Source organism: Capricornis sumatraensis, chromosome 17, assembly GCF_032405125.1.
Source record: "Capricornis sumatraensis isolate serow.1 chromosome 17, serow.2, whole genome shotgun sequence".
NCBI classification, from domain to species: domain Eukaryota; kingdom Metazoa; phylum Chordata; class Mammalia; order Artiodactyla; family Bovidae; genus Capricornis; species Capricornis sumatraensis.
The window spans coordinates 70,100,184-70,116,813 of NC_091085.1; the positions used below are offsets into that span (position 1 = coordinate 70,100,184).

Genomic DNA, 16,630 nt, shown 5'->3' on the forward strand with positions numbered 1-16,630 from the left:
AAAAAGGAATCAATGCACTTTAGAACAGGAAGTGATTTTAAGGATGCTGTGCACCAGAGATTCTCAAACTTTGGTATATATCAGCCTCCCTGGGGAGCTTTTCCTGGGCATCACCCCAGACCTATTGGTAACAGTCAAGTACAGAATTTGCCCACATGGGTATCAACACCCTCATTCCACAAAGAAGAGGACGTTGGCCAAGAGAGGGAAAATGCCTTGCCCAAGGTCACAGGGCAAGTCAGAACCTGGGCTCCAAACCCAACCAAGCCTTTTCTGACAAAAAGAATGGGTGGGGTGAGAGGTGTGTGTTGCTCACACATTTTGGAGAAAGGCAAGAATAATTGGTTAAGACGGTGCACGCTGGAGCCAGTTGGCCAGAGTTACAATCTCGATTTGGTGTTTATTAGGTAAGCGACCTTGTGTAAGAGACATAATCTCTGAGCGCCTCAGTTTCCTTCTCTGTAAAACGAAAGGATAGTACCTACCTCCTAGGGGTGCTGGAAAGATTAAGAGGGAGAATGTATATAAAACCTTCGACACACGGCCTGGCACACATTAAACACTCAGTACACATCCTGCTGTTATTATTATTGTCCCTCGATTGCTGAGCGGAAGGGGACGGCAGTGCCCCGTCCCTTTCCCCAGAGGGCTGGAGATGGGCTCAGGGAGGCGTTACGATCCCCGACTCCCCGGCTCCTGTCGCCGGGGTAAGACCCTCGCCTCGCCCCCTCACCTGGTCCCGCAGCTCCTTCTCCAGCTGCAGGTAGTCGTTGTTCCAGACCAGGAGGTGCAAGGGGAAGTCGCCGCTAGCGTCGCGGGGCGAGGACATGGCGAGGGAGGCCACAGCCGGGCCCTCACCGCCCGCTTGCCAAGCCTCAGCCCCCGGTGGGGGTCTCCGGCGCCCGCCCGCCGGGCGGCCGGCGAGCGAAGAGAAGCAGGCGAGTGAGCGAGGGGGCGCGGTACGCGACCCGCCGGCCTAGCGGGACGGGTGCAGGGCACGCGCGGGAGGTCGGGGGTCGCGGGCTGGGTCGGGGACCGGGGTCGGCCGCGCCCACCCCGCGCCCCGCGGCGCTCCCGCCCGCGCTGACAGCTCGCGAACCGACTTCTGCGGGCCGAACTGCCCCAAACAGGGAAGTGCGGGGAGCGGACCACCGCGCGCCGCGGCGCGGGGGGGAGGCGAGGCTAGCCACACGGGCCGGCGTCCGCCCAACCTCACCCACCTCCAATCCCATACCGGGAATCAGAGCATCATACCGAAAACAGAAATAAAACTCTCTTGCTTAGCCTAGGATCTCGACCTGAAAAACTCGATCTAGCCTTTATCATCCCCTTTACTCCTGCCCCAGGTCCCTCATATGGTTCGGTCCACAACTGGGCCTCTTCCATCGGCTCTGCGGTCGGGGGGGGGCGGGGTGACAACAGGCTCCTGGACCAAACCATTCTAGTTCCTGACTCTCTTGCAGCCTTTTTGGACCTGGGCAGATGCTGCCGCGATTGGTCAGGAGCCATTTTGGAAGTGGGCAACACCAACCAATTTTCAAGTAGGCATCATAAACTCTTGGAGAAGTGGCGTTAAATAGTTGCCCCATGAGAGGATGGTGCTAGCTCAGAGCTTCTCAACTTCAGCACATTTTGAACCACATAAATTTATTTGTTTTTGCTGTTCTGGTAACTCTAATTCTTTTATTTTTTACTTTGGATTTATTTTTAGTTTTTATACAGTTTTAAAAAGTTGCTTTCCATTTACAGTTTTTACCAAGTATTGGTTATATTCCTGGTATTGTACAATACATCCTTGAGTCTATGTTACACCCAGTGGTTGTGCCTCCCACTCCCCAACGCTTATATTACCCCTCTCTCCACTGGTAAGGACTAGTTTGTTCTCTGTGAATCTGCTTCGTTTTTGTTATGTTTACAACTTTGATGTCATTTTTAGATTCCACATGTAAGTGATATCATACTGTATTTGTCTTCCTCTATCTTATTTCACTTAGTATAATGCCCTCAAAGTCCATCCTTGTTGCTGCAAATGGCGAATTTCATTCTTTTTTTTATGACTGAATAGAATACCATTGTAGAATGCTACATACTGAGGGAATGTACTGCAACATAATAAAGACTGTATAAGACAAACCCACAGCTAACATCATACTGAAGGGTGAAAACCTGAGAGCATTTCCTCTAAGGTCAGGAGCAAGGATGCCCACTTGCATCACTTTTATTCAACATAGTTTTGGAAGTCCTAGGCACAACAATCAGAAGAAAGAGAAATAAAAGGAATCCAAATTGGAAAGGAAGATAGGATACTTCACATGGGGATGTCGGGCAGAACCCCCTCCGTTTCTACCCACTAGATGTCAGTAACACTCCCACCAAAATGTCTCCAAATGTCCCCTGGAGGAGAAAAATTCATACTCCCACCCACCCCACTTTGAGAAGCACTCTTCTGCCTCAACTCCAGACTGGGTTATGATTCAAAGTTACCTAAGTTGCTGGTTTATTCCACATACGAGTGTCCTTTATTTTTGAATTTGGGGTTATGGCCGAAAGGACTAATAGATAATACTTACACTTGACCACGGTCAGCCAAACTTAAGTTCATTCTTTGGGTTTCAACCTAAGACAGTATAGTTCCTTGATTCAATGAAGAACCAAGTCAACTCACGGCTGCTCACCAGCCTGAGCTTTCTGCACAGCTGTCCACAACTAGATCACATAGCCAGGCAAAGTTATTTGATGAATCCTGAAAGCATATTCTCTGCCTTCTCTGCTTGTGGACATCAGCTTTTCAGACTCCTGCAACAACAGCTGTTCAAGAATCCTGGCCTAATCTTTTCTCCACACATGTTGAGGCCAGAAGATTTGCGAGTCTGTGAACCAAAACAGGATGCAGGAGCATCAGGATGGAACCCAGAGGCTCTAATTGTGGAATGTGTGGGATTTATGTGGTTATGCCCACACCACACATTTATAAAAATGGAAAGATGAACCGAAGACCGGTGCTCCTGAGACCCTTCCAGGACTTCTTATCCTTTCAGAAGACCTGGGCAATTTAATCCTCTGCCTTGACATCTTTCCATATTTATTGAATATTTCTCTTAGTTTATTAGTGAAAAAACTCCACAATGGTTGCTCACCAGAGTACCTGGAGGTCAAGACAGTTTCTGGCCCACAATAGCCATGGAATATTTGCCAAATGGCAGTCATAGTTGTGCTTACACATATGTAATACATACAATGTTCATTAGCATTAGGACCACATCTCTGCTTGCTTTCAGACTGATTAAATTCATCTCATTGTGTTTATGTAGTCCTGTAAATTAGGTTATCTAAGGCAATGGCACCCCACTCCAGGACCCTTGCCTGGAAAAATCCCATAGACGGAGGAGCCTGGTAGGCTGCAGTCCATGGGGTCGAAAAGAGTCAGACACGACTGAGTGACTTCACTTTCACTTTTCACTTTCTTGCATTGGAGAAGGAAATGGCAACCCACTCCAGTGTTCTTGCCTGGAGAATCCCAGGGACGGGGGAGCCTGGTGGGCTGCCGTCTGTGGGGTCACACAGAGTCAGACATGACTGAAGCAACTTAGCAGCAGCAGCAGCAGCATTCTCACCCTCAAAGAACAAAAAAAAAAGTTGTGATTAGGAAATAATAGCAGTATCTAATTCCAATAATAGGAGCAACTATTATTGAGGGCTTACTATGGGGCAGGCACACTATATGCTTCTGTAAGTTATTCCATTTGTCCTTAAGTAAATATTTTGCTTTTGCGGGTCATGTAAGAGTTTTGCTGAATATTCTTCGTCCTCTCCCTCTTTTTTTCCTCTTCACACCCCTTTAAAAATGTAAAAATCATTTTCAGGTAACAAGCTATACAAACGTGAATCATGGGCTTGAGGTAGACAGACTACCTCCGCTTTCCAGATAAGATTAAAACTGCAGCATGGGGAAACATCTAATATATTCCTACTTATTTTATTGTAGATCTACTACAGTTGAATGTAACTCCATAAATATAGAAAATTTCGTCTTCTTGGCTCACTGCTCCTTCTCCAGTGCCCAGAACAGTGTGTGGAACAGAGTACATGGTCAATACATGTGCATTCCTGATAATTTCCATGACTCTGTGACTCCAAGGACTGTAGCCCGCCAGCCTCCTCTGTCCATGGAGATTCTCCGGGCAACAACACTGGAGTGGGTTGCCATGACCTTCTCTAGGGGATCTTCCCAACCCCAGGGATCAAACCCAGGTCTTCAGCATTGCTGGCGGATTCTTCATCTCTTGACCCACCAAGGAAGCCCAAGAATATTGGAGTGGGTAGCCTATCCCTTCTCCAGGGGATCTTCCCGACCTAGGAACTGAAACGGGGTCTCCTGCATTGCAGGCGAATTCTTTACCAGCTGAGCTACCAAGGAAGCCCTGGTCAATAAATATTTGTTGAATAAAGGAATGAATAAATAAGTGAACTTGACCAAAGTTATGCTAAATGACTTGACGAATGATTGCCTCAAGAAGGCTGTGGCTGCATACCTTTGGTCACTACATTTTGCTGCTTCCCCTGGTACTAATCAGCACTGGGAGGAAGTGAATCTCTTCCAGAGAAGGAGACCCCCAAATCAAGGAGGTTTGGAAACAGGAGGGGAGACACCTGCCCTCACTCAAAATGGCGACAAGGAAGCGTGCCCTTTCCGGTCACATGACCTGCCCGTCGCCGAAGGGCACCTCCCCGCGCCTGCGTGCTGCGCCGCGGCTGTGAGGCGCTGAGGGGAGAGGCGGCCGCCGCCAGCGCCGCCGCGGGGACCCGTTAGAGCGGAAGCGCAGCCGCCGCCGCCGCCTTCGCTGTCCCGGGGCCCCAGGTTCCCGGCAGGTGGGAGGCGGGAGCCATGTCGAAGCGGCTCCGGAGCAGCGAGGTGTGCGCTGACTGCAGCGGGCCGGGTGAGTCGCACCGGCCGGGCCCGCTCCCCTCAGCTCTCCTGGCCAGGACCCCTGCCCCGGGGCCGCCCCCTCGGGCCGGGAGGGTCCGGGCGGTGGAGCTCTGCACCCCATGCCCCGGGTCGCGACGAGGAGGCGCCTGGGCGGCCGTGGGGCGGGACCCGTCCCGGGCCTGTCAGAGCCGGGCGGGCAGGGGGCCGCCGCCCTCCCGTCACTCCCGTCCCTCTCTTCTTTCTCGTCCCCTCTGTCCCAGGCCGGGCGGAGAGGCGGCGGGGTCGTGGCCTCTTTCCCAACAGGAAGGGGCTTGGGCAATCCACTAGGAGGCCAATTAGAGAAATCAACTGCGAGCGTCCTCCCGGCTGAGGCCCCCAGAGGCTGCAGGTGTCATCCCTCCTCCCCACAGCCCCCCAGACCCCCGCCCCGGGGTGGGGGGAGGCCCTGTCCGGAGTGGGCGACGCTCGCCGCTTCCTTCCCCTGAGACTCGCCAGGGGACCCCCAAGGATGAGTTTTGCCCCGCTTCTCGTAACATCCCGCCTGCCACTCTGCCGCGGACAGTCTCCCGGATGACGGGGTCTTGCAAACGCCGACCATCACTTGAGGAAGCAATGCTTGTCTCAAGTTCTGAGATCTGAACTAGCCGAGTTCAAACTAGATTTTGCCTCTGGGTGACCTTGGGCTGGTGACTTAATTTGGCCGAGTCTTGATTTCCTCATTTTTCGAGTAAGGATGATTGAGAGTACGGTGCTCAGGGGTAGAACAGTTTCAATGAAATGCTAAGGATCGTCTCATTGAAGGTGGTTTTGGGGGTTGTTGTTTTTATTTTTCCTGTTTTTTGTGTTGTGTACAGAACCTTCACAGACCCTTAAAGCTATAGTAGAATTTCTAAATTATACATTAACTACTGCTTACAAAACACACCAAATCATTGGCAACTATAACCATTTGGGTATTCAGGCAGTTTAGGCATACAGGAACACTGAAGGTGGAAAACCATCCCTCCCCTCCCATAGATTTAGAGTTCAGATCTATCTTAGCGGTTGGAGCCCAGTTGACAGGCCTCTGTGCTGTTTTCAGTGCTTGGATTTATCTCCTTTGAATTTGAAGTAATTCAAAAGGTAAGATGGCTTCTTTGGCACAATAGTGTCCAATAAACAATCTTAACGAAGTCATTGAGGACCACTCTGTTTTAAACTTCATCTTGTCATATGGAGGTGCAGACCGATTTTAAAAGGACTATGATAACTCAAACCTTATGTGGTTATTTCATGGTCTCTATAATGTAAGTGGGGTTACCACTTTCTTTTGAAGATAGGGAGAATGGGTGGAGGAGTTTCAAAAGAGGTGTTTTAGAAACTAAGTTAGCTTGTCATACGAACTCCATCGGATTCTCTAAAAATGTTATTTGCTCCACTTCCTTCTTTTCTTGCCTGTTTTTGGTTGAACTTTCTGTGATGTTTGATTCACATGAATCTAGATTCAAACTTCCTCTTGAAGCGCATATTCTTTGCTTCTCAGTGGATGGTATACAGGGCACAGGAAAATTGCATCTCTGTTGTCATGCTGAATTCTGTACTAAATACTGTCTTGCACTTCTGTGGCGTTTTGTGCGTTTGAGAACATTTTTCTCTTCCATTGTATCTTTTTTAGTTGTTGTCTCATATGCCTAATCTACAGAGACTTGAGTCACTTCCTTCCTGTTTTGAATATAATTAGGCTACCTTGAAATGTTCTGAACTTGAGCAGCTAGGAATTTGTGCTGCCTTTTCTGCAAAGCCCTAGTGAGAGAATAACCCTTATGGTTCAGGATCCCTTTGAGATTCTGATGAATGATAAGACCTTCTCCCCCCAAAATACACGCGCACTTCGCCTTTCACGCAGAATTTGTTAAGATTTCTCAGTGGGATAATAGACGTTTCTGAAGCCCATTGGTTGTGTTCCTAGAACCCATGTTAAGAAGCCCTAGGATAAAATGATCACATAAATTGGAAGGGGTTCCCTGGATTTTACTGTCGTTAACATTCTGATATTCTCTTCATGTGATTCTGATTCATGATGTTAAAATGACTAGTGGAGAGCCTTCCTTAGTGTGTGTTAAATCCTTGCTGTCTTGTCCCTATTTAATTTCTTCCAAAAGGATTGTGAATTCTCTGAATGATAGGTGAAAACCAAGGCTGATCTTCAAAATAAAAGTCTTTTTGTATGTGTGTCAGTAGTAGTACCACACTGCAAGAGGCAAAGTTGTTATGTGTCTTTGCAGGGATCTTTCATCTTGATGTTTCCAGTCTTTGTTTTTTAGAGTGCTTTAGTAGTACTGACATAGTTGTACTTCACTGAAGAATTTTGTTTGAGCCTTTGTTTCATGGCAAACTTTTGATTGTTGCTGTTCAGTCCCTAAATTGTGTCCAACTCTTTGCAGTCCCATTGACTGCAGCATGCCAGACTTCCCTTCCTTCACTGTCTCCCAGAGCTGGCTCAAATGCGTGTCCATTGAGTCGATGACGCCATCTAACCATCTCGTTCTCTGTCCTCTGTCGTCCTCTTCTCCTCTTGCCCTCAATCTTTCCCAGCATCAGGGTCTTTTCCAGTGAGTGGGAATTCTAATGCTTTGCAACATGGCAAAAATAAAAATAAAAATAAAAAAAAGATAGGTAAACTAATTACTAAGATTTGATGATAGTTAATCAGATGTTTTGGAGCTTCAGCATTGATCCTCGCTCCTCACAATGAGTATTCAAGGATTGATTTCCCTAACCAGTCAATCCTAAAGGTAATCAACACTGAATATTCATTGGAAGGACTGATACTAAAGCTGAAACTCCAAAATGTTTGATTAACTATGATCAAATCATAGTAAATAGTTTATCTTTTTTTTATTTTTTATTTTTTCTTGCCATGCTGCATGGCATGCAGGATCTTAGTTTCCTGACCAAGCACTAAACACGTGCACCCTGCCGTGGAAGTGCAGAGTCTTAACCACTGGATCGCCAGGGAAGTCCTGGTTTACCTTTTTTTTTTTTTTAATGAATCTAGTTCATATCCTATTCTGAGTTCAACTACCTGAAAACTCCATGAGGTTTTTCAGTGTAGTAAGATAGTGTTCATGTGGAACATTCAATGTTTCGAATAACAATCAAAGACTTTCTCTAGTGGCCATGAATTGCAGTGAGCTCTTGAAAATACTTGAGTGGTACTTACAAAATAATTGGGAAAAGTTATAACAGCTCACATTACTGAATACTTACTATATGCAAAGAGCTTCACTTACTCTTTATATCCTCACCGCACTGAGATGTGTTGTTCTCCTATTTGATCCATGATGAGCACCCTCAAAGCAATAACTTGCCTAAGATCCTTGCGCAAGAAGTGGCAGAGTTGGGGTTCAAACCCTGGACTGCTTGTCTCCAGAGCCAGCCCTCTTAACCACCACACTCTCTGACTCCCAGTTTGTCTTTGATTGAAATCCCATAACTTTTCATTATATGGTTGGAAGGGGTTTGAATAAACTGTTAGAAATGGTAAGGATGGTGTACATGCATTTTAGAGATTTTTGTGGACATTGGAGAATTTTTAAATATAACCCTCAAGCCAAGCAGCTTGAGCGGTACCTACTGTCACCCCTTGGGTGAATCTGATGAAATGTAGAAGGTCTGTCTGTGTTTTGAGTTTCTAAATATTTAGTTTACTTTCTCAGCGTGAGTTATTCTTACTGCTTACCAAGTGTGCGTTTTTCCTTGTTTCAAAGGGTGTCTAATGAGGCTTTGTCGGACTTCACAGGAAAAAAAGTATCATGCGCACATCAAAAATATTGCTCATTTGTATTTTGCATCTTTTTTCTGTGAGGCTGATGTTTTTACAGCTTCTGTTCTTTCAGGTCCATGGTGAGATCAGACTCAACAGTTTATTTAAGACAGCTAATGGATATCCTAGCACATTTCCTACTGGAGGAGACCAGGTTTCCCAGTCTGTTTTCAGAGCCACCGCGGCTGAGCTATTTTATAGTTGTGTCGCTTGCAGCTTTCTGCTAAGCCCAGAGGCGTGTCGATAGCTGTCTTTTCACCATTCACTTCACATAATTCTGTGTGGATTGTTCATGGGCAGTTTTGTTGTCCTGCCATTTGTGGAGATGGAGTCAGAATGATTCAGGTGAACCCTCTCAATTTGCTTCTCTTACATCTAATGAAGGAGCACACATCTGAGATAGTAGAACTTACTAGGGCTACAGATTGTGGCCCTGGACCAGAAAGCAGGTAAGTGCTCACTCAGGGCTTCAATCCATGTTTTCCATCTCTGTTAACATTGTACCCCCAGCCACGATAGGTGGTATCATCAGACAAGCTCCCCAGCTTAACATGTTGACTAGCATACCAACACAACAGGAATGTCTTGTTTTTCTGAAACACCAAACCTTGGCCATCTTTTGCCACCTGGCAGAATAGCAACCACCTGGTATCCTTACCACTGATCTCACTCTTCTCTCCAGATCCTTCCTGGGCATCCGTAAATAGGGGAACTTTTATATGCGATGAGTGCTGCAGTGTCCATCGGAGTCTGGGACGCCATATCTCTCAAGTGAGGCATCTTAAACACACACCATGGCCTCCGACATTGCTTCAGGTAAAGAATAAGAATTCTCCTCAAGAAGTTTAAGTTTTTAGGAGTTACTGTTTTAGCAACTGAAATTACACAATAATATTTGAATCCTAATTGAGTAGAGGTGCCAAGCTTATCAGTGCTATATATAAGTATTGAATTTGTTATTTAAGATTATTTTCCTCCTAGTGAAAATCTGGAAAAGCTCGACTATAGGTAGACAGATAGTCATTAAAATTTATTCCTAATGTTTTACTGCCGTCTTTCTAGAATATCACCAGAAATTGTTTTTTAAACAGCCTGTCTTTTCCACTTACCACGATGAATGTTCCTGAAAGCAACTGCCTTAGAAACTTTTCATTAAGTTTCCTGCTTTGATAGGAGTCCTCCGAAGTTTCTGATGCATCTGATTTAAGTTCTCTTAAAGTTCGTATAACTTATTAGAGACAATCAAGTTCTGTTTTGATTGAATGCCTAACACCCTGCCAAGTATTCAGTGGCTCTTAGTTTTATTTGGGGGTCCATTATCATGTCACCGGGTACTTCTATTTTGGGGTACACATTCTTTGAGTTCTGTTGGAACTCAGACTTTGGCATGTGTTTTGCCTTCATTTGTCTTGAGTACATATTTTACTAAATCTGTGGCAGCTGCACAGCCTGTCCCGAAAGGGTGAATTTAGATCTCTGATATGACAGTATCTGCACTGTTGTAAAAATCAGATGAGGCCTTGTCAGGAGGCATGCTCGGAAATGAAAATGGTTTATTATTATTAATAACTTCTGCTCAGAAGTTTCTAACAGCTCATTCCCATGTGAAAATGGGTGTTTACTGCTGTCAGATTATACCGAGTACAGATATTATGTCATACCCTATATTATATTGTAGGATATGAATAAAGTCCAGAGATGAGTAGTTTAAAATGCCAGACTTGACCCTAGCACAGCAGTTCCCCGAGTGACACGTGGACCACTAGTGGTACTCGAGGTTGATGTGCACGCTCAATCGTTCAGTCGGGTCCACCTCTTTACAGACCCGCCAGGCTCCTCTGTCCATGGGTTTTTTCCCCGGCAAGAATACTGGAGTGGGTTGCCATTTCCTTTTTCAGGGGATTTTCCTGAACCCACATCTCCTGTGTTGGCAGGTAGATTCTTTACCACTGATCAAAGGTAGATGTAGGTAATACTCAAATATTTATTTCAGTGGTTGCATAAAACTATAAGTAGGGCGTCAAATTCTAATTGCTAGTGAAAGTTTTAGAAGGTAAGTGGATTTAAAGAAAAAGATTAAGAATCTTGAAAAATAGTATGTGGATGCTCAGGCTTGGGCAGTGCTGTCCGAAAGTGTCAAAGTGCTCTTTTTTCATCATGTATTAGAAAATGTAATCAAACCCATTGAAGTATTTAGCTGTCCTCCTGGTCAAACTTGAATCCTGCATGTAGGTTCTTCTTTCTCATGCTAAAACAGAAAGTAATGAAGCGTGTGATCTCCTAGTCATGCTAGTGTTTGTAGTAGAATCAGTTCAGTCACTGATTTCCATGGAATGTTGGTAGAAAGAAATTAAAATGTGATTTTATACTGCTTGGTTTTAGATGGTTGAAACCTTGTATAATAATGGTGCTAATTCTATATGGGAGCATTCGTTACTGGACCCCACCTCTATTATGAGTGGAAGACGCAAAGCTAATCCACAGGATAAAGTACAGTGAGTGGAATGTTTATAAATACTCTTATTTTTTCTTAACCCCTGGGGCCCACTGAAAGGAGCACAGCTGTCTTGGACCAGCCTCCACAGGGGCAGCACAGGAGTTGGTCACCCAGTTGTGTGTTGAACTCTTTGCCGTTAGGAATGCAGAACGAAGCCAGGCATGGGACCGTCTCTTCCGCATGGCTACCCAGCACAAGTCTGGTTTATCCAGTTTAAGACTAAGGCTTGGTGGCTGTCGATGTCACTGGGTTTGCGCTTAGGTGCTCAACCAACAGGCAGTCAGACCAGACATCTCGATTCTTACAAGATGGGACAAAGAGCTGCTTCCTCCCAAGGTTGCTAGGTCACTTCAGAAAATTACACAGAGAAGAAAGATACTATAAAAAGCAGGTATTCTGCAGTCCTGGCCATTATAATGACTAATGTACATTTTCAGACTTCAGGTCTTAACACACTGCCAAAGCTTACTTCAGTATTGTTCCTTTTATTCTTGAGTGGGGGATGTAGGTCACTTCCTCTTCTCTTTACAGTCTGAAGAATGGGGAATGTTGTATCTGAACTGCCACTGAACTGTTTTCTTTTTTTGTTCTCAAACCAGTCCTAATAAAGCAGAATTCATCAGAGCCAAGTATCAGATGTTAGCGTTTGTCCACCGCTTGCCCTGCCGGGATGACGACAGTGTGACCACCAAAGATCTCAGTAAGGTGGGTCACACCTTTCAGAATCCTGAAATTACCAGATGAAACAGCACATTGTCCTGTTTGGGGGAAAAAAGACACTTAGAAAGAAAAGAAAAACAACTCCTTTCTATACACAAAATAATTAGTAACAGCTTTTTTTGCAGTTGGTTTCTTCTCTCATCTTAATTCAAATGGCAACCATTCATATTAGTGGAGGTATACTAGTGGAACAAAGGAAAAAATAAGTATCCAGGAAACTATTTGTGTTTTCTAGGTCTGGTTCTAAAGTCATATTTCTGTAAGTTTTTGTTTGCAGAGCTTTGAAATAGGATCCATGTCACAGTTTGTTTCTAGGAGGGACTATACGGTCTGTGGGACTTGTGCAGGTTTCTAGGTTGCATGCCGAGTGAGATCTTCAGGAAGTAGGGCATCACTCAGAGCCGTAGTCCATGGGATGGTTTATTAAACTCACAAGATGAGTTGACGGCTTTCTTTATGTGGGCCTTTGCATGTTTTTGAGAGATGCCACAAAAACGCGTATCTTAATTTTCAAAGTGCTGCTTTTGGCAGATGCTCATCCAGAGCAGAGGCAATCACAGTTCAGAATTTTAAACTTTGCCTGAAGGTGGATGTGATTGTTACTTCCATTCATTGTGGTTTTAAACCACAATTTTTAAAAATAAAATTAATTAGGAAAACAAGGCCTGGATGCAGATGTTAGAGTAGCTCTCTTCAATCCTGTGGTAAGGATGCTTGCGTTTTGGACAGTTCTAGGGTTGAAGGAAGAGTTGCAGGAAGGCAGCTTATCCTCTGACTGTATAAGGGCTTTTCCGCAGTGCTATGGAATCTGATATGCCACAGGCCTGTTTCCACCCCGAAAGACTTCATTAAAGCATTCTGCGAAAGGCTAAGACTAGTGTTGTGGAGAGGGTGTGATATAAGGCGGAATCTTGTGATTTACACAGCCTAGGATCTGAAGCTCTAAAGCCCTAGGTTCAATATTAACAGCTAATAACAACAGCAATAATAATAGCAGCTGTTTTCTTTGGGCATTTCCTGTGTACCAGCTCCATGCTCTGTTGTATCATTGATCCCTTATAGTTGCCCGTGAATAGGTGGCATTTTTATCACCATTTTAGAGATAAGGAAACAGGTTCAGATTGCTTTAAACACTTTCTCAAGTTCACACAGCTTGAGGGGTATATGGTTTGAAATTCAGGTCTGTCAGACTTCAGAGCCATGCTTAACCCCTCCTCACACTCCCTCTCACTCAGAGACTGGTTGCGCCACTTAGACAGATCATGCCTTTGGGCGCATCAGCCTTCCCAGCCCTAGTTCCCTTATCAGTAATGTAGGCCTGACTCTGCCTTAGAGCCCAGGGGTAGCTGTTACCTGCAGAGACGGCTCCATTCACCTTGCTAAGCGAGATAAAGATGTTATAGTGCTTCGATAATGTAGATTGCAGTGGTCTGCCAGCTGCTTTGCTCCCTCATTCTTTACACTTTTAACAAACGTTCTTCTCTTGTTTATGTATTTTTCAGCAACTCCATTCAAGCGTGAGAACAGGGAATCTCGAAACCTGTTTGAGGCTGTTATCTTTAGGAGCACAAGCCAACTTTTTTCACCCTGTAAGAAAGCACAAATTGGTTCAGATATTAAGTTGAAACTAAATGGGTTGCATTTGCTTAGCCTTCGGGTTATTTAATTCGTTTCTTTTTGTGTACTTTGTATTAATGATTCTTAGGAGAAAGGAACCACCCCCCTCCACGTGGCCTCCAAAGCAGGGCAGATTCTACAGGCGGAATTGTTGGCAGTATACGGAGCAGACCCGGGCACCCAAGACTCCAGTGGGAAAACTCCTGTCGACTATGCCAGGTGAGAGACTCTGTTACCTCTCTGTGTTTGGGATTATTTACCTTGTGTATGATTCATTGTTAAAAGTGGCTAAATTGTGCATGGGTAGCATTTAGCTCCTTCAAAGATTTGAATTCTGTTATTTTGCAGATGAAGATATTTCAAGTGCATATGATCTTAGAGCCACTCAAAGCTGGGGAAGGTAGAACCATTAACCACTGTGTTTAGCTTTCAGTCTTTCATTTTTTTATCCTTTGTAACATAGTGGTATTTGAGCCATGGTTGGGATCCACATCAAGTATAAAGAGTTGCAGAACCCCCTCCTCAGTTTTTTTTTGAATACTTTTAGTCATTGCTTGGACTTAGAGACAAGTCTGTATGGGTGTGCCTGTGTGCTCAGCCGTGTCCGACTCTTTGCGACCCAGTGGGCTGCAGCCCACCAGACTCCTCTCTCCATGGAATTTTCCAGGCAAGAATCCTGGAGCAGATTGCCATTTCCTACCCTAAGGGATCTTCCTGACCCAGGAATTGAACCTACATCTCCTGCATTGGCAGGCAGATTCTTTACCACTGGCGCCGCCTGGGAAGCCCCAGTATGGATAGATATATGGTTCAACAAGTATCGTAAAATGTTAATTGCAGAATTTAGGTAGTGGACATCTCAGGGCTCCCTATAAAATTCTTTAAATTTTTCTTCGTTTGAAAATTTTGGCTGTGAAGTAATGGAAAATAAAAAAGTAAATCCACAGATTAGTCTTTAATATCATTTAAATGACAGAAGATGGATCATCTTTCCTTCTTTTTCCAAATTAACTTAACTGCAAAGAACGATGCTCTGCACAGGGTAAAATGACAGTTGACAACTTGAAAATGACAAGTGAAATGACAAAACTCTGCCCCCCTAGACTTTACTCTCTCATGGAGGAAGGATTCATAAATGCATGTAAGAGTTAAATGAGGCAAGATAATGTAGAACTCATTACCATAATGGATACATACATAGTATTTCTTCACTGTGGCCCAGATCATTAAGTAATGTCTTTAGTTGGTCTTTGAAGAAAGGATTGGATTTGGGTGTGTGAAGAGGAGCTAAGGTATTTCAGAGAAGAAGGATGTGGGTCAAGTTCTGAAGGGAGGGGTGGGCAGGGCACATATGACACAGCAGGGTCCTGACTGGATAGAGCAGAGTGTGTCTGGGAATAAGCTCAGGTGCTGAGGAACGCAGTACTTCATCAGGTCTAACGCACCATCGTTTTCATGTGTGCGTGCTAAGTCACTTCAGTCGTGTCTGGCTCTTTGCGACGCCATGGACTATAGGCTGCCAGGCTCCTCTCTCCATGGTATTCACCAGGCAAGAATACTGGAGTGGGTTGCCATGTCCTTCTCCAGGGGATCTTTCCGACCCAGGGATGGAACCCCCATCTCTTATGTCTCCTGCATTGGCAGGCGGGTTCTTAACCCTTGGACCACCAGGGGAGTCCCCTGTCTCACAAATTAATCAGAGAAAAGGGGTAGTGGAGATTTTGAAAGCAATTTTATAAGAGTGGAAATCGGAGTCGACCTTGACAGTTTACCTCACACAAAAAGGTAGATTATTCTGAAAAGTCACATTTGATAAACTCCTCAGGTATCTCGGGGGTGTCTCTGTACTTCTCTAGCACCCGGGACCAGTGAGTAGTATAAATGGCACTTTGTCTTCTCTTGTAGGCAAGGAGGGCACCACGAGCTGGCAGAGCGCCTTGTAGAAATTCAGTACGAGCTGACTGACAGACTAGCCTTCTATCTCTGTGGCAGGAAACCAGGTGAGTGAAGGGGAGCAGTCTCTCCACAGCTGCAGCCAGGCAGGTCCTGGGAGAGCAAGTCAGGACACTGCTGTTTATGGTCTGTGCTCTAACGTATGCTGGAGAAAACTGCAAATAAGGATTTCTGTGTGAAATGATGACTACGGCATATTTTGCTATATATGAAATACATAACATTGGTCACAGCTTGACATTTTAGTTTTTAAAATGATTGCTGTACAGTTTGGCCATTTCAGGAATCAGAGAGCATCGCTGAACCCAGCCTGAATGTGGCACCACAGTTCTTGTGGTTAATGGGAGTCAGCATGAAAGAGCAAAGCCTTAACCTCTATAGTTGTTTGTAGAATTCTGCTAGCTAAGGGATGCGGAAAAGGGAAAAAGTGAACTTTACCATTAACCTGGTTTGTTCATGAGGTAGAACTGGGGTCAGCAAACCTTGGTCTGTGGGCCAGATACGCCTATTACATTGATTTTTAAAAATAAAGTTTTATTGCAACATAGCCATGCACACTCATTTATGTATTGTCTGTGACCGCTTTCACACTACAGCAGCAGAACTGAGTAGGTTGAGTAATTACAACAGAGACCATATGGCCACAGAGCCTAAACTATTTAGTCTGGCCCTTTGCAGAAAAAGTGTGCCAACCCCTGATACAGCATATCCACATATGTGTATAATCACATAACCAGTGGTTCTCCACCCTGGTTGTACAACAGAGTTAAGAGTCCCTGGTGTGGTTCCAGTTCCCAGTGAGATGCAGTAAGCGCACTTCACCTGTCTCTCCTTCTGAACACAGTAAAAACCCTGGACCAAAAATGCATGGAGTAGCTATCTAAGGACTCCAGCAGGCAGGCTGGGGAACTCACAGTGACATCAAGCTGGTGGTGAGTGTCCCCTTTATTTTACTTCTGATATGGCCTCCAGAACAGCCCCAAACCTGGAATTGCACAGCAAGAGCAAAGAAGCCTTCTCTGTCTGATCTGAGGAGCAGGAAATGGAACTCTGACAGGACTGAGAATCGGGGAGTTCCCACAGAATTTTTCTCTTTTCCTTTCCCCACTAG

At 45.1% G+C, this 16,630-nt stretch overlaps 2 protein-coding genes across 10 annotated transcripts in view; one reads left to right on the top strand and one right to left on the bottom strand.

Annotated features, from left to right (window-relative positions):
• The window catches only part of ANKRD13A (ankyrin repeat domain 13A), a 34,480-nt gene extending 33,651 nt beyond the window's left edge, over window positions 1-829 (bottom strand). Inside the window, exon 1 of the mRNA XM_068989685.1 lies at window positions 734-829. Coding sequence (XP_068845786.1) covers window positions 734-829 — 96 coding nt within the window. The remainder of the gene's footprint in view (window positions 1-733) is intronic.
• Window positions 830-4,814: 3,985 nt separating this feature from the next.
• GIT2 (GIT ArfGAP 2) overlaps window positions 4,815-16,630 on the top strand; it is a 41,170-nt gene continuing 29,354 nt past the window's right edge. For all 9 annotated transcript variants that reach the window (XM_068990187.1, XM_068990182.1, XM_068990184.1 and 6 more), the window contains exons 1-7: window positions 4,815-4,937; window positions 9,415-9,548; window positions 11,115-11,227; window positions 11,829-11,934; window positions 13,452-13,538; window positions 13,655-13,785; window positions 15,472-15,566. In XM_068990187.1, coding sequence (XP_068846288.1) covers window positions 4,886-4,937; window positions 9,415-9,548; window positions 11,115-11,227; window positions 11,829-11,934; window positions 13,452-13,538; window positions 13,655-13,785; window positions 15,472-15,566 — 718 coding nt within the window. In that variant the 5' untranslated portion in view covers window positions 4,815-4,885. The remainder of the gene's footprint in view (window positions 4,938-9,414; window positions 9,549-11,114; window positions 11,228-11,828; window positions 11,935-13,451; window positions 13,539-13,654; window positions 13,786-15,471; window positions 15,567-16,630) is intronic.